General features: G+C 43.3%; 3 protein-coding genes across 7 annotated transcripts in view; all 3 read left to right on the top strand.

Moving 5' to 3' along the window:
• Window positions 1-3,298, top strand: part of srgap2 (SLIT-ROBO Rho GTPase activating protein 2) — a 51,991-nt gene extending 48,693 nt beyond the window's left edge. For all 3 annotated transcript variants that reach the window (XM_046384173.1, XM_046384172.1, XM_046384175.1), the window contains exon 23: window positions 54-3,298. In XM_046384173.1, the coding sequence (XP_046240129.1) occupies window positions 54-617 (564 nt within the window). In that variant the 3' untranslated portion in view covers window positions 618-3,298. The remainder of the gene's footprint in view (window positions 1-53) is intronic.
• A 1,074-nt stretch (window positions 3,299-4,372) lies between these two features.
• On the top strand, window positions 4,373-14,534 carry ikbke (inhibitor of nuclear factor kappa B kinase subunit epsilon). 2 transcript variants are annotated; one of them, XM_046384166.1, is made up of 21 exons: window positions 4,373-4,689; window positions 5,379-5,478; window positions 5,713-5,850; window positions 6,418-6,547; window positions 6,624-6,805; window positions 8,498-8,658; window positions 8,975-9,085; window positions 9,217-9,396; window positions 10,027-10,223; window positions 10,546-10,604; window positions 10,741-10,832; window positions 10,945-11,046; window positions 11,186-11,243; window positions 11,544-11,656; window positions 11,733-11,809; window positions 11,903-11,942; window positions 12,033-12,134; window positions 12,943-13,039; window positions 13,189-13,280; window positions 13,368-13,439; window positions 13,551-14,534. In XM_046384166.1, exons 2-21 carry the CDS (start codon window positions 5,380-5,382, stop codon window positions 13,612-13,614), a joined length of 2,166 nt encoding a protein of 721 aa, XP_046240122.1. In that variant the 5' UTR covers window positions 4,373-4,689; window position 5,379; the 3' UTR covers window positions 13,615-14,534. The 2 variants fall into 2 exon arrangements, with proteins under 2 accessions (XP_046240122.1, XP_046240121.1); XM_046384165.1 differs by having other exon boundaries at window positions 4,373-4,922.
• A 281-nt stretch (window positions 14,535-14,815) lies between these two features.
• Window positions 14,816-17,532, top strand: part of rassf5 (Ras association domain family member 5) — a 28,149-nt gene continuing 25,432 nt past the window's right edge. For both annotated transcript variants that reach the window (XM_046384169.1, XM_046384168.1), the window contains exon 1: window positions 14,816-16,650. In XM_046384169.1, the coding sequence (XP_046240125.1) occupies window positions 15,825-16,650 (826 nt within the window). In that variant the 5' untranslated portion in view covers window positions 14,816-15,824. The remainder of the gene's footprint in view (window positions 16,651-17,532) is intronic.

Here is a 17,532-nt window from a genome sequence, read left to right as displayed (position 1 = left end):
ACGTCTTATGCACAAACTAATTTTGACTTTTATGTCTGCCTCTCACGTACCAGGACATGGATGCTACAATGAGCTCTGCACTGACTGAGCTCAGTAAGTTGGAGAGACAAAGCACGTCGAAACACACACACACCCCTGACGTGGTCCTGGACACACTGGAGCAGCTGAAAGGTGTGGGTGGCGGAGGAGTAGGAGGAGGCGCCTCAGAGCCCTCCAGTCCACTCCACTCCCGTCTGTTACGGGACAGCGAGGGGGGCTCCTCGCACGCCCACCCACTCCAGCGCAGCGCCTCCTCCGCCAGTGACGTGCCCTCCTCCTTCCGCCCGGCCAAGAGCCAGCCGCGGAGCCCTCTTCCCTCAGCCACATCCCCCTCTCTCTCCTCTTCCTCCCTCTCCTCATCTGTACCTTCCTTTAGAGAGCTGCGCCCCCCAGCAACAAGGCCCAAGCCGGTGGTGTTTCCAAAGAGCGGAGGAGGTGGCAGTCCAGCCATGGGTTCGCCAACCTCTACTGTGCCCCCTACTACTCCTCCTCCACCCACAGGGCACACACACTCTCTCCCACACACTCCCCCTCCCCCTCCTCCACCCCAGTCTAATGACAAATCCTGTCCAGCTTAGGACTCTCCCAGTCTGATCCACGATACTGATTCTTTCAAACTCTTGGACTCTTACAGCTCTTCTACCAGGTGCAGAAAGCACTTCACTTTGTTTCACTCAAGACCTAACCCACTACGCATGTGTAGCATTCACTTGTTGGTGTCCAGGCGAGTTCTTAAAACGCCATGTTCCCTTTAGATTGTTGAGTTTTTTCTGCCCTCTCCTGGCAGCTCTGCTTGCTACAGGTCAACCATCACGGGATGTAGCTTAGTGAACACCCTTCAAAGACACTTCTTTTTCTTTGCCACCTCAGAGATTCCAGGCTTCGCTGGATTTTAAAATCTTGTACAAGGGAACAGGACTCAGGACGGACACCTGCAGACCTACAACTTACGTACACTAGTTTGTGATGTTTGAAATTGTGTTTGAGTGAGCGTGCAAGAGTGTTACTTGCCTTTACACACAGATCTAAGTGAGGAACAAAAAGCACTGTTTGATTTTTGTATAGTAGACATGACAGTTTCTCTTTTCTTTTTAGTGACCCACGACTAGCGGACTGGAAGGGAGTGTTTGATTCCTGAGAATAGACTGTGAAATGCTAAGCTTTCATTGTGTGTAGAAATGAAAGTCACTCACTTGCTGCTTCAGAAGTGGAAGACTGCAGATAAAAGTGGACTTTTGGTTGATGATGAAAGGAAAAAAAAAAAAAAACTGGGCCAAATATCAGTGAAGTCATGTGATCCAGAGCTTTATTTTATCTCTTCCTCCGGTGTTTGATATGTTGGTGATTTTTTTTTAATTATTATTATTATTGTTGTTCAGTACTAGTACCAACAACAACAGGAGCATAGCAGGAGTCAGTGTTCTCCAAAACAACAGTCATTCTAAACGCAAATATAGCAATAAAGATAATGAAAGCTGGTAGTTTGAGGCATTATGCTGCTTCCCTCCTGCAGCTCTATTGTGTTTGTAGAGGACCACTGAAACCCAGCATTTTTTATAGGTAATGTTGGACTTTAAACACACACGCACACACATTTTCTCCAAATGCGTGTGCGGCGGTGTTTTTTGGCAGCTAAACGCCTTTCAGGTTTTCCTTGCATGCTGGGGCCATAAACAGCAGCCATAGCGGCGAGCTGGCTGATTGCATCAGTTTATATATCTGCAGTACCAGCTACAGGATGACTTCAAACAAAGTCTTGCTCCTTTAACTATATACTTCATACTTAACAGTAAAAAAAAAAAGGGTTTTATTATTCTAATGGTGTGTATGTATGTGTTATAATCATGATGATAACTGGAAGCGTGGAGCTGAGGATCCTCCTGAGTGCATTTAGATAGCACAACCAACCACCTCATCCAATGCGTTCTTAAGCAAACTTTGCTTTTATTATTGTTTTTTTTTTCCAGTTTATGAGTTTATTAATGCTCAGAATCTGTAACGGTAAAATGTTGAACTGTGTAGCTGTCTGGATGTGTGCATGTGTGCGCGCATCTGTATGAGCATGTGTGGATGTAGAGCACGTGTGTATGCACCTCACCCCAACCCCCACCTCTCATGAAGGGATGACACCCGACAGCGACTGTCTGGAGACGCCCACAGGAAAACACCTGTCCCGTGTGCTGAATGCATGTGCGCTGTGTACTTGTGACCACATTTTTTTTCTTTTTTTTAATAGAAATCTGCAGAGATGCATGAAATCTGAAGTCTTCAGTCGCTGCTGTAACAACACCAGTGGCAGACCAGCTTTAAACAGAAAGATAATGAGGAAACCCAAATCCAAGGACTTAAACTTTTCTTTTTTTTGGGGGGGGGGTTATTTACTAAAATGTACCTTCACAAAAATTAGATCTGATGATGAATTTCAGAACATGTATGGATAATTTTGCAAACTCTGACTTCAAAAGTACCTGCCATTCAGGGTAGATAAAGCCTTTTTTGTTTAGTTTCACCTTCTTGAAAAAGCATTGAACTAATTTTCCATAGATGTCCTAATATTCCCCTTCACCTCAACCCTTCACCCAGAAATACAGCACACACTGCATTCCTGTACTATCTCTACCGGGTAATGAATTAGAACTGTTAAGGTTTTTTAATAATCTATGTTTACTGTTACTGTGTATTACCTGGTGTATTTGTGTTGCTCTTACCTCATCGTGACAACTGTGGGGGTGGGGTGGGGGGTGGTGATGATGTGTCTTTGTGGCGAGAGATGAACTCGCCTTATCAAAGCACACACACACGCTCACACATACAGACGTGCATGTGGTTGGTTGGTGTGTTTTGTCCTGGCTGTGCTGTCAAGGGGAGCTGGGACCTTCTTCGATCTCAAATCAATCATCGTGCACTTGAACAATTTGGCTTGCGTGTGGACTAACTGTGTGGGGATGATTTTGTCAGAATTGAATATTGTTAAATATGCATTTTTGTGTCCATTTGAAAACAGCAGAACTAAAAAAAAAAAAAGAGACTGTAATGTCAAATCTATTTATAGTTGTCTCTGTATTACTGGAGAATCCTGTGTTCAGATGTACTTTGTATATACAATGTTGTACATTACAGAGGTACACTCTTTTTTGGTACAATATTGTACAGTAATAGCAATAGTAGTTTAATCAAATAGGCCTTATATAATTCTATGTGTAGTTCTTGTAGTAGATCAGTTTTTTTTTTTTTAAATAAACATTGCTTGCTATATAAAGATTCTCAAATTATTTGATGTTTGTAACAATAAAGAGAAAATGTAACATATTTCCTTTGAGAAAATCATCCATAAAAATAATGACAGAATATACTGAAATCTGTACTGGTTCAAAGTAAGTACAATAATTATGAAGCATGCTGTGAGGGACCAAGAGTTTCAATAATCAAAATAGTCAGCTGGAAACTTGATTAAGGTGTGTGGACTAGAGGAAAACCCTCTTAAAAGCTTACTTCAGATGTTAGTATTGCATTTTTGTAAAGTTTGGAGACCCAGGAGGGAGATTTGTAATTTTAAAAAAATAGAAGAGTCAAAACTAAAGCAGCAAATAACGAGATACTCCAACTTTTTGCTGCTAGTAAGGATCAGACTCCAAAAGTACTGGAACTTCCCATTTTAAAACTCCACGCGTCCCACATTATACTCACCGGCTGAGTAGTTTTCATCATGTTGAGTCATCTTCATGTGTGAAAATCTCTGGAGTTCCCCTTTAACAGAAGCCTGTTTGGCAACTAAGAAGTGACACCCAGGCAAACAGGTAGACACATACTGTAAAGTGTCCACTGTATCAGACCAGTGGACCTGGAAATGGGTGGGTCTAACAGTAAACCCTTCATGAACATCAAATAACATTAATCCTTATTATTACGGTAGTAACAAGAAAATTACAAAGCTTGTAAGATGCAAGATTCCAGTGAGTTTGTGTGCAGATTTTAAATCAGTCGGGGGAAAAAGAAGGAAAGAGTATCAGATTGGTGCTCAGAGTCAGCAGAAACCTTGACATGATGTCTTGAGTCTGTATTAGGAGGGGGAAAACAGGAATCAGTGCATCCATGCGACAAAGACCTCAGAGAAATATGTACCAAACTACGAATCCCAGAGGCCCACTTGCCCCAATTTCTGTATAACCTGTACAGACATGCAAATGTAGTTGCACAGGTTTATGTTATGTGGAACACGGTGAGCCGCGGGGTTTAAAGTAACAACAGTGAGGACATTTACTCTTGGTGTATTTGAAAATAAAAAACAAAACAAAAAAAAAACATTCATGATCTTGGAGGTTTCCAGCATTTGGTCTCGACCCCTCGGGATGCCACAGTGCGGATGGCCTGCTTGCTCTGTGTACTCGCACAGTTTCTGTCACAAGTTCAGGCAGAGAAGAAGAAGAAGAAGACTGTCGGGTTTACGCTTTGCTGTCTTTCCGCCGTAGTCCGCCCCGCGTGAAACCCATACTTCCTAAAACAGAAGCCGCAATGCAACGCGAGCAGCTGCTACCCATGAAGTAACTCACTGACAGTTTGGGTCCACATGAGGAAGAAATGAAAGATTAACTTACTTTCCTCCCGAGCGGGTCCTCCCTCTGTCGTACCTGTTCAGGGAGCAGCCACTAGGCAAGTATGCAGCGGTTTGGTTTGTTACTACGGAAGAAGTTTCACATGTATGTAGGCGTTTCTTGTTTTCAGGCAAGTTGGATTTTCCGCAAAGCTTCTGAACAACATTAGCTGTAACTGACGACGTCTGTGACATTTGTTTTGACGCCATATTTCCCGGGATAAAGTAACTTAAAGGCTATAAGGGTCAGGGAATTCAGACTAAAACACGGCTAACTGCAGCACCCGTGCAGGTAAGCCAGCGTTAACAGCAAAGCTAACGTTTCAGTTAGCTAAACAGAACTGCTAAGTATCTTACTAAACTGTTTAATTGTTATCTAAGTAGTTGTAGCTAACAGAATTAGTCATTAGCTGTGTTATTAATGTGTAAAGTCCCCGAACTGGATGTCAGTTTAAATATCAAACTTGTTATGTGTAACGTTAGCTAGTTGGCTTTAATTGTCTGTGATAAATTAAGAGTTATATTGTACCGGTATTGTTATACACTAAACTACCCCAGTTAGCTAACTAACACCTACGGTTAGCTAACGCTACGTTTCTTATTGTGCTTCATAATTTATAACGTTCGTGTTTTTTTTATCTCCTGCGGTGCACAGAGACAAAGAGGGCTTATTTCTCTTCCTCAGGCTCTGTTAATGCTTTACAAATTCTCTGACTAATCATTAATATATTCAGTCTCTTACTTCCAGCATGTCAGGGATCACAGCCAGTACAACAAACTACCTGTGGTCTTTGCAAGATGTCCTCGGTCAAGGGGCTACTGCCAGTGTCTACAAGGCACGCAATAAGGTAGGCAGCCAGCCGGCCACACTACAGATGATTTTATCATCCTAAAGCATTTCTGCACCCGGCAGCTCAGTCACATCTCTGCTGCGTCAGACGTTTCAGCTTACTTTGTGCCTCACAAGCATCAGCAGGATGTGAGATAATCAAAGGTTGTGGTGGCAGTGCTGATGTGGGCTGTACTTCCTACATGATGCTGTGATGTGTTACTGATACAAACGTATCTGTGTGTGCGTGCAGAAATTGGGTGAGCTGGTAGCCGTCAAGGTGTTCAACATGGCGAGCTACAACCGCCCTCATGATGTCCAGATGAGAGAGTTCGAGATGCTGAGGAAGCTGAACCACAGCAATATTGTCAGGCTGTATGCTGTTGAAGAGGTAAGGGGACCATGAGAGGAGGAAAGACAAAAATAAGGACAAGGGGAAAACACACCCGTGTGTTTGAACAAGATAAATATCACTGTGTAAAGCAGGGCGGCAACTTTATTTCAAATTAATTTGGATGGGAGTTAAGCCCAAGTGCTTTCCACTTTAGGCAGATGGGTCTTGGCATTTATGTGCATGTTCTTTGACATGTACCACCCATCTAAAGCATTACTTGATGGCAGTGCCCGCCACCCCCGAGCAGGACAGTGCACCCCTTCCCCCACTCTGTTGGTTCGAGGAACAAGACCAGTTCATGAAGGGCACATGCTAACTAATTTGTTTTATGTTTGTCCATCACAGCCTGCTCTGCCAGACATTGGGATTAGGTGGTTTTCTTAATACGTTTATACATGGATACATACAGTACCGGTACATTCTCAGTCACTTTACTCACTAAGTTACAGTATAAACGGTTTTTGGCATTATGAGGTTCTTGAGGCAGCAATTATTCCTACTGTTTTCATAATGTTTAAAGCATTGAAGGAAGTGTAGCTCATTCTCCAGTGTCTTGCTCTGCAGCTGCCTACCAAACAGAAGGTGCTGGTGATGGAGTATTGTTCAGGAGGCAGCCTGCTCAGCCTTCTCGAGGAGCCAGAAAATGCCTTTGGGCTGCCTGAAACAGAGTTCCTCACAGTTTTGCAGTGTGTAGGTGAGTGTATATTTTAGGTATTTCACAGCGATTTCATTTACCTAAACTGAGGTGTTCCTTCTCTTCTTCTCCTCAGTGCAGGGAATGAACCACCTGAGAGAAAATGGTGTGGTACACCGGGACATTAAGCCAGGCAACATCATGCGGCAGGTTGGCGAGGATGGCAAGTCTGTTTATAAGCTGACTGACTTTGGAGCAGCAAGAGAGCTGGAAGATGATGAGAAGTTTCTGTCCATCTATGGAACCGAAGAGTACCTGGTAAGATAACAGTCCCACAAATAAACTGCATTTTTCTTTTATGAGCTGTTCTGGAGCCTGCCACTAGGGGGCGATCGAGACGTTTGACTTCACATGTTTGGCTCTTATGTTGTCCAACTTCATATACAGTCAGTGGTACAGAATAAACTGATTGGAAAATGATTGGTTAGGATTTGTTAGGTTAGTAGTGAAAAAGGTGTTTTACATAAAAAATCAATCTTTATCAGCAGAAATTGATGGCCTTGTATGTGTTATAATTAACATATCCAGGAAAATAGTGGATTTGCTTTAACGTTTGACCAAATTTCATTGAAATTTGGAGTTTTTGTTAAACAAGAAACATACTGTAGAACATACCCCAAAGGTAATAAAAAAGGTAATAAACAGCAAAAGACATTCCCAGAAGAAACACCGGTGGAAAATGCATCATTATTTTCATAAACCGCTTTGATATCTCTGCATGTGTGTAATGGAGATTTGTTTCCCCCATGTGAAGTTTCCTCATATCATCTCTACTACTACAAACCTGCAGGCTATCTCAACATTGCCTGTTGAATTATATTCCGTTACCACTGCCATAAAGAATATGAGGTGACTCTGTGAACAGAAAATATTTTTACTGCTTCAGTGCTGGGGAACATTGCTGAGTGCATTCACCCTGAATAAATAAAGACAAAGTGAAACATAATAGTGTAATAAATAATATTGCTTCAATAAAAACCATGCTCACTGAGCCCTATTGATGAACAGTTATAAGATTGCTGCACATTTGGTAACCTTCTCTGTCAGTTTGGTTTTGCTCCAGGGAAAGATATCAGTGCTTGGTAGCAGAAGCAGCGCTGTCTGTCAGTGTTGTAATCAAACTGTAGCTTGTTTTTGAGGAAAGAACCTTTCTTGACAGCAACCACTTTTACAGTCAAAGATGCAATACCCTTATTCCCACCAATTCAGTTATTTCTTTTAATACTCTAGTTGTTTCTTCGCAGTCTATGTCCTGTGCTTTTCCACATTGAATCATATTACCTTTACTACTACAAAAGCTCCATTTTCCCATGACAGTCCCACGATTCCCTCCCTTAGCTTGCTGTCAGTTTCTATGTTTTGTATCTGACTGGTAAGTATGTTACAAATCCCACCCTGACATGTGAATGTGCTCAAGTTTTAGGTGAATATCCTGTGTGAGACTGGCACTGTGAAGCCCAGCTCTTGAGCAAAGAAAAATCATTTTGTCAGGACCAGATAGCCCTCTAGTGGACAAATTGATCATAACATAAAGGTTTTAAATAATTGAACAAGGAAATGCTGCCTGTAGAGAACAATTTGTCAGACCAACGATCAGTAGGTTACATGGTTCATAATGATTGTATATATCTGCTGTTGTCTAATTTATGTCCCTAAATAATAACAATATGATATATGTCACATTAGCGTACTGTGTATGTGTGACCTATGAATACCTCCTCAGTTTAAGATGTTACCTGACAAAAAAAAAGGCTCCTGGGGAAAGAACACATGTTAGGGCAAAGCACCGCTTTCTCTGGACACCTTGATAACGATCACGATTGGATGATAATCTGAACTGCTGTCAGGATATGAAGTCAACATCACTGTATACGCACCTCTACAGACTTCTTTGTGTCTTTTCTTTTTACTGAGTGACGTGTGTGTGTTTGTGTGTGTTTGGACGCACAGCACCCAGACATGTATGAGCGTGCTGTGTTGCGTAAGCCTCATCAGAAGGCCTATGGAGTGAGTGTAGACCTGTGGAGTATTGGTGTGACATTTTACCACGCTGCCACCGGGAGTCTTCCCTTCATACCGTATGGAGGACCTCGCAGGAACAAACCCACCATGTAAGCACATAGTGAAAAATAGTAAATCTCAGACCACAATGCTGAGTTTCAGACTCCACCCCTTTCAGCCATAGACTTTGAATTTGATTTTAATATCTCCCAGCAAAGTTCCATATCAGTATTAGAAATCTTACCACTGTGCAGATGGTAGATGGCATTTTTTCTGTGTTAATAAAACACCACTAAACCATTTTAATTGTGCCAAATGTTTATGTTTTCCCATCAAGAAAGATGTTTTGCTACATGTTGTTTCTTTGGGAATTCAGACATATCAGGCAAAACATGAATAACCTGACTTGTTTGTTCTGTTGTGAAGGTATAAAATAACGACAGAGAAGCCTATAGGGGCAATAGCTGGCATACAGCGAGTCGCAGATGGACCTATAGAGTGGAGCTACCACCTACCTCACAGCTGCCAGCTCTCGCAGTATGTCTCCTGTTAAAGAGCATCTAAACGTGCATCTTCGTGACTCCTTAACTGAAAACGTGATGCTATTTTTTTCTTGATTGTCTCCATCAACCACACTCCTCTTATGTCTTTCTCATATCTGCCTGTAGGGGTCTGGCAGTGCTGCTGGTTCCAGTACTAGCGGGTATACTGGAGGCTGACCAGGAGAGGTGTTGGGGTTTTGACCAGTTCTTCACAGCCACCACAGACATTCTGCAGCGGCAGCCAGTTCACCTCTTCTCTCTGCAGCAAGCCAAGGCTCATAGCATTTACATACACCACTATGACACGTAGGTCTGCATGCGTGCAACATCACTCATGTTACTTTGATCACACACAAATGAAGCAGTTCCCAGACTACAGGCCTGTTTAAATCATAACAGACACTTTTTTGCTAATTGTCAAACTTTTGTTAGATTTCTGGTCCGTCAGGCGGGTGTCACAGTCTTCAGGGAGGCAGTAAAAACTCGTAGGAAAGATGAGGAGGATGAAACTGGTGTTAATTTTTTCCAAAATGGAGTTTCAAACTGCAGATTTTTACCTGTGTTTCCCCTAAATTCAAAACATTTAAATAATTTTATTGCCACAGTGTAAAACAAGGGCAAATTGTCTGTTTTCATGGCTGCACGTAGATTATTGCATACAGTGCGAGGTGAGTTGTATTTTCCTAACCTTACCTTACAGCAGTACGCAAGAGTAGGCGGTTTCATGTAACTGAGGTAGTGCAAAGTGGGATGTTGATATTTTGCATAAAAACAATGGTGGTTATTGTAAACATGACTCCACAAACAAGCTCAAAATGTGAAGCATTTTAAAAACCATGAAGACAAATGGTTGTTAATGATCTTAGAATTTAGTCAGGATGCAGAATCAGACCTGAAATTTAAAAAGGTGTCCCCCCCCCCCCCAAATCCTCTCAGGGTGTCGGTGTTTTTCGAGGAGGTGGCGTCTCAGACTGGTATAGGAGTACAGCTGCAACATCTGCTGTACCTGGGTCACGACCTTCCTCTGGAGGGCAACATGAAGGTGGTCAACCTCCCGAGTACAACCCCTGCTCGGCCCCTCATTCTGCTCAGCTACGGGCTTGAAGCAAATACCAGCCTGCCCTTCAGAGAACGTAAAGCAGTCAAAGACACATTCTCCTTTGATATGTTTCTGTTAAGTCTTATGCTTTTCCTTTTCTGTAATCTTTGCTGTCCCCCTTGGGAGATGTGAAAGAGTTTTGATTTGAGTTGTATCCCAGCATCGCGCATAGTTCAAGAACACAGACGTATCTTTGTGATTCAGCTGTTTCATGCAAATTTTGTTGAGTAAAATGTATTTGAATACCAATCCCAGATATAGAAAAGTTGAGTGCATTTTGAAGGTTTGTATACAACGACAGTAGCACACTGTGTTCCATAACTTAATTATGTTGTGTTTTTTCCTCTCCTCTGTAGCAGAGACTCCAGTCATCCCTTCAAGGTTTGATGTAGTGGCAGACTACAACTACTCCAAGGTACTGGTGCTCAGCCGATTTTTTTTTTTGTTGTTGTTGCGCCAATACCTACTGTCAAGTATTGGATTGTGTGTATTATAATCCTCCAAACCAATTACTTATAACTTCCTTTTGACCGCCCCTCTTTTCTCTGTAGGTAATAGTGGGAGTGGTCCACCAGTATCTGAGGATAGTACAGTTGCTGCACACACACCGAGAGCTGCTCCTGCAAGGATACTACAACTATATGTGAGGCACACACCTGCTAAAATAAGGCTAAGTGAAGTCTGACTCTAGTTAATGATCCTTACCAAACTCTGATCACCTCCATTTCCTCTCTCACACTCTTGCTCTTCCTCAGGATGAGGTTGCGAAAGGAGTGTGGAGAAGCAATGCACAGTATCGCAATGATCACCATTAGATTGCAGTCTTGCCTCAACGTAGAGCACAGGATTCACACACTGTGAGTTTATCCACAAGTGTTTTAGCTGAATGAGGGGAATATGTGATGTCAGAATTGGGATCTCTTGCATTTCTGATACTCTCATAATCTAACCGAACCCCTTCTCCTGCCATTTCTGTTGTATCTTTATTTTTCTTAGGGGCCATTATGCTTCAGAAAACCAAGATCCAGCTGATAACAGTCAAAAGCTGAAGCTGGTGAGTGGCATCATAGAATCCAGGTTGACTGCTGTGGTTGAAGGATGTGCTTTTTCCATTTATTTATGCTTTGGTTAATGAGTGATGACAAAATTCATGTAGCAAAGATGTTGCACGCTTTCAGCCTTTCATCCTCTTTTGATGGCCAACCATCAGCAGATACCAACCCTGCTGTCGTTTACTATAGGGATGAATAGCCTAATTAGTAGTACAGGATAAAGAACTGTGATCCTTTAATCCTGCGGCAGACTTGTGATTTGTTGATTGAGGTATCAGAGTCTGTGGCTGCTGTCTCTACAGGTCCATGAACACTTGCCCATATACGCTGCCGGCATCCAAGACTTTCAGAACAAACTGGACCATCTGCAAATAGAACAGGCCAAGCTCTCAGAGATTCTGGCCAATGATAAGAGGTACTCTGTGATTCAAAGCTGCACGGTGACGTTGTGGCTTTGTGGTGTTTGAACTCTGACCTCTTGTCTCCCACAGCTGTCAGAAGATGGAGATGCTGCTGCAGAAGATAACAGTAATTCATCAGCATTATCGTAAAGACAGACTTACTGGCAGTATGTATGTTTATTTGTTGGCGTATAGTGTGTATTTATTTCTCTTCTTGTGTTTGGAAAAAATGACAACACCCTCTTTTATTTTCTTCACAGAGTTGGCATATAATGATGAGCAAATCCACAAGTTTGAGAAGTGAGTATGTGTCCACACGGCCGCTGTCCAGCCTCTGACGGGTTTTACTCTGAGCTCTCCTGTAATCTGCTTGTCACTCTCCTTTCCCAGAATCCACCTGTCATCCCACATTAAGCGAGTGAAATCTCTCTTCAGAGAGGACTGCGTGCAGCGATACAAAGAGCTTTTGGCCTCAGTAAGGACCTGGAGCAGGTCAGGTCAGGCTCTCGGGCCACATTTTTAAATACCACACACTCACAGTGCAGACTCTGGACCAGATTCTCCTGTGCTGTGATATTGTAATCCCTTACAACAAGAAAACTGTTTGTTTGGTTTGACAGCCATTCACACACACACAGATGATGAAAGCTTTTATGAAGAAGATTAACACGGGACAGCAGGACTTTGCTATTCAGCAGTCCTTCTCAAACAGATTAACTTATAATAATGTTGTGGATGTGACTTGATTTTAATCTAAAAATGATGGAGTACAGCTGTTTATACCAAGTGTTTTCTACTTTATTCTAAGCACTTTTGCTTCTGTGTGAATGAATGAATGTACCCATTTCAGATCTAACTACGAAGAACGTGTCTATGTGCGGCTTTGTTTATGCATCACCAGCATACTGCTGAAGAGTCAATCATAAGTCTGGTTGCATATTGCACATTGAGACACGACTTCCCAGACACAGTGGGGCGTGTGGAGGCTTAAGTGTTGTTTTGATCATAGGAGAAATTGTGATGAAAATACATTTTCAAAACTCTTCTTAATTGATAAATGACAACAATTCACTTGTTAACAAAATATCCAGATTTTCTGTGGTCACATTATTTTCTCCTTTTAATATTGACCAAAGTAGATTTCAGTCTTCAAATTGAACAAATTTCAGCAGATTAACGTCTTTCCTGTTGTTTTGGGGGTTTTTTGTCATCTGTTTTTTGATCCGGCAGGCATCGACACATTGAATAGATGAGAGCTTTGACTTATTGAACTGTGCTCTGAATGTACTCCACTTTGCAGTGCTTTACTGGAGATGCAGACCCGACTGCAGGACTTCAGCTCCTTCTCCACAGGCTTGTTGGCAGACCTGGAAATGAGTGAACAGCACCAAAACAAGGTCAACATTTTGCTTGTTCTGTCTTCCTGCGACTTATTTTGGATATTAATTCAAAAGGTTTTGGATTATTATGCAGGTGGTCACGTGTGGTGTCTCTCATGTAGCTTCTCAGTGATGTGATGATGTGATGTCTCATCTGTCCTCCTCAGGCTTTGGACAGAATCCTTTTCAGTGTGCAGTCAAAGAGAGCAGGACAACAGCCTGGAATCACACCCAAAGACAAGGACCAGATGGTCTCCAGGTTTGTGTGTTTATGTGTGAGAGTGTGAGTGTGTGTGGGTGCAAGATAGAGACAGTTGTCCTGATAACATCTCTTCCTTTGTTCTAGGATGCACCGCCTGAAAGAGGAAATGGAGCTTCTGGTGAGGGAGCTGCAGTGTAACAACAGCATTATTGAGAGGTCAGTTGAGGTTCTAGGTTCAGTCCATCTCCTCTGATGAAACACACTATCCCGTAATACAGTAGGCTAGAAAGTATGATATTGATTGTTTGTATTTGTTCCGTCTTGTAGTCTGGGAGCAGTGAGCCCTGAAGCAGCTCTGGAGGCCAGCTCGGCCAGACCGTCCACTCTGTGACAAAAATTCAACACCTTAACTCACAAATGCACCTGCCATCTCCCTGTGAAGAGCCCGAGTTTAACTGCCACTCACGAGCATTCGCGGGCAGTTCGCTGGATCTACTTTTCAAGGACCTGGGCTATGGAAAGAAGCAGCAAGACAATCAATAAAATGTAAATCTCAGTGTAGAGATGAGAAGCACAGAATGGAGGAAGAGGAAGAAGTACCACTGATAGATTTTTACAGTGTGTGTGTGTGTGTGTGTGTGTGTGTGTGTGTGTGTGTGTGTGTATTGGGCAACTCAGTACAGCGGTTCAATATAAACCTCATTAATGCCTTAATGCCTTTTAGTGCTATTGTATTTCTAATAGGCTGCCACAGTGATGGACTGTCAGGATAAAGCACTGTGAATGAATGCCAAGTCATCTGCCCGAGTGTTTTTATAAGGCCAAGTTTCCTCTTTGTACCGCATAAGAAGCTCTGCAACATCTGGAGAACCTTAAATGATTCATTTGCCCCGACTGACTGTATACCTGTACCTGTGTGTGTGTGTGTGTGTGTGTGTGTGTGTGTGTGTGTGTGTGTGTGTGTGTGTGTGTGTGTGTGTGTGTGTGTGTGTGTGTGATGTTAGATTTCTCCCTCCTCCTCCTGTTGATGTTTAACTTAAATGAGTTATTTCTCTGGATTTTATCAGAAGTTTCACTGTAAAAGAGAAGTAACAGAATCGGGGAAACTCAGGGCTCACCACAGCGTCTCCTTTTTAAGCTAACGACATAAAGCCAACACAGTTTACAGCACAGCAACTTGAAACGGGATGAAATGACATTAGCCAGGGTGGTTCAAATGCTGGGGAATTCCCAGTGTTCGTTATTTGTTTATGAAGGGTCACAGTTGATGCATGAGGTTTGCGAAAATGATAAAATATTCTTTCCTATGAACTTTCTTGCCATATGTTTAATCTTTGGTTCATCCTTACCTTGTTGATGAGAATACCTCTGTTGATAATGTATAATGGATAATGGAATGGCTGACAAGTGAGAGTAAAAACAGCAACACGTCTCCTCTTGCCGTGGCAGCAGAGCTCTGTGAGGATGAATTACCATGTTCTGATCAGTCAGTAAGGTCACAGATGACTGTGAGAAAACAGTACAGTCTCGTATTACTTTGACGTTGACTTCGGTGTGGTGGGTGGATGTCAGTGTGTGCAAACCGTCTCTAACAAAACAGAAGTCAAGTGAGCTGTTGTGACGCTGCAAAGCACAGAAAGTGAAATAGAAAGTTTTTCACTCAGCCGTTGTAGGAGTGCTGTGGGTGTAGTCGGGGGCTTTCTCATCTTGGTTAGGGGGGCCGCTGCTGTGGGTTTTTTTTGCCACTCATATGACGTGCTCTTGGCGAAGTGGAAAATTTGATAACTTTCCTCATAGCCTACACACTGTGACACTGTGTTTTTATTTGTTAAAGCTATTAGGCCCCCATTTGTTCTGTACTTATCCAGCACATACTTTAGGCCCACATTTTTAAGTCTTATACTCACAGTTTGATTCATTTGTTGTTATTGGTATGTTTTATTGAGCTCATCAGTTGATCATTTGTAGTTTCTGCCCAGCCCTCTTTAGCACCTACAAAAAAAGTATAAAATAACTGATTGCATGCAATATATGAGTTTCCACTGCCAAAAACAGTTCCTGTAAGTCAAGGACATTGCTTTTATAGTTTGCCATACCAGATTTTTTAATAATCTTGGCATATTGTAGAAACAGGAAACTTAATTCCTCGTCATTATTATGTGTCTTAATCCAGCCTCTGGTAGCTCTCCAGGCTCTTCATCTTTGTGGTTTCTGGTTCATGCCAGTCTACTCTCTGCAGCCTACTTTTAGTACAAGTGGTTTCAGAAGATTATTACTATGACTACATTTATAGTAAAGGCCCGGTAGCAGGAGTAATAAAACAGCTAACAAATTAAAATGAGTCTTCACAAAGTCAAATGTTATTCAGTGAATTACTGTTTAATACTTTACTAAGTAATGCCAAATCAAACCTTCAGTCGAGCCGGGGATTAGCGCGCGCTCCTGTCGCTTTAAAGGGAGCGCGCTCGCGGCATTTAAAGTCGTCAGAAGTCCTGCGTCACTACAACATCGCAGGCGTGAGTTGAGTTTACATTCAGGGCACGGACTGAACACGCACTAATACACACTCCAAACACACGCGCATTACGAGCAAGCAGAATAATGGCGTCTGTGAGTGTGGTGGGGCAGCACCCGGGCACGCAGCACTTCAAACTGGCCGGCGGCAGGAAGAAAATCACCCCGCCGAGGAAATTGTCTTTGGAGAAGATTCTGTGCAGGAGAAGTTCAGGGAACGCCGGGGAGTCCGCTTCGATCACTACACAAGGGGCATCGGAAACTCGTCCCTGGCCCCCTGGACCAGCGGGAGAATCGGCCGTGAGAAGCGGAATGATGCCCGGCGAAGGATGCGTAGCTCCGGCCGCCCCTGCTGCGCCACGTAGCCCGAACCGGGACAGACAGGATGGCAGCACGGTCTGCGACATGCGCACGGCAGCCGGGACTCGACAAAGTGGAACCGGGCTCATCGCCAGTGACTGCAACAGCAACGTCGACTGTGACTCAAACCGTAACACAGGTGGTCGGAGGGGGACTTCGCTCAAGAGGTTCGGCATCGGTGTCATGCCAAACGGATCTGTCGCCAATGGAAATGGAGACAAAGGAGCGCACCGGCATCGGGACGCGCCACACGGGAGACGAGACACCTGGAGCGGAGAGAGCAGACGTCCGACCATCTCCTCCTCCGAGCACGCACAAGGGGAAAGCAGAGGTCTCCCGCTTCAGCGGCTTACTCAGGGCAGGACTGGAGTCGTCAGGCTGGCCCGTACCGAGCCTCCCCGCAGGGAGGCCTGGTCCATCTTCCCCCGGGGCGGGGATCCCCGTGTGAAGGCAGAGAGGGGCGAAGGACACTGGTTTGAGACCAAGCCCGTTGCGCAGGACTGGTGTGACGCCTGTAGCCGCCAGATCACTACACAGGCACTCAAGTGTCAAAGTAAGTAGCTGTAGTCCACCAAATTATGAGTTCGTGTATCATGACACAGTCTTTGTCAAGGGGAAATGAGGTGAAATATTTATTCATTATCACGTGAATCAGAAACTTTAATACCAGCGTAATTTGTCTGATCGTTTTTTGTTTTTTTTTGTATGGGGGTTTGACCTGCTGGCGTGTATCTTATGTCTGGTACACTATTACGTTATTTTTTGAAGGGCACAAGCAGCCTGGTGCTTAATTCTTCCATAGTGGTGGTTGTGTGTTTGTACACAACAAAGTGTGCATGTGCCTTTGTGAGGGAGCCAGTATGACAGGGAAGGGCACATGCAAGCAACTGACTCCATGGAGGAAGCCAAAAATAATAATAAAAAAAAAAACATCACGAAAAGCCCATTATCTTGTATTTCCAGCTTTGCCTCACAGAGTTCTCACTTTGTGATTTGCAGCCTCGGAGGCGAAGGTTGTAAAATTCAAAGTGGTGCATTGGTGTGAAATCCAGAACCACAATAGAAACATCTGTCAAACTCACATTTGTGTACTAAGCATGTGTTCCATGAGGCATGCAGATGTATAAGAGGGGCAGCATTTTCTGTTGATGATGTACCTATTTAAGGCCATTTAAAACTTTTTGACTGTATATTCATCGATCCTGATGTCTGTGCTGAGTGTATAGGGAACACATGGAGTTTGGGCAAAGCCTGTTTGATCTGGCCGTGTGTATATGTGTTTAATCTGGCCTGAGTATGCACATGTCCACACACTGAGCTCAGTCTGAAGAGTTTGTGAGTGTGGTGTATATCCCGTACATGCATGCTGTATGCGTGTGCGTGAACATGTTTGTCTGAGTGCAAGCGGCTGCTGAGTCGGCATCGTGTCAGCATC

This window comes from Scatophagus argus, chromosome 3 (assembly GCF_020382885.2).
Source record: "Scatophagus argus isolate fScaArg1 chromosome 3, fScaArg1.pri, whole genome shotgun sequence".
NCBI lineage: Eukaryota > Metazoa > Chordata > Actinopteri > Scatophagidae > Scatophagus > Scatophagus argus.
The sequence above is the reverse complement of the archived record's forward strand: the minus strand, read 5'-3'. Positions and strand labels throughout refer to the sequence as shown.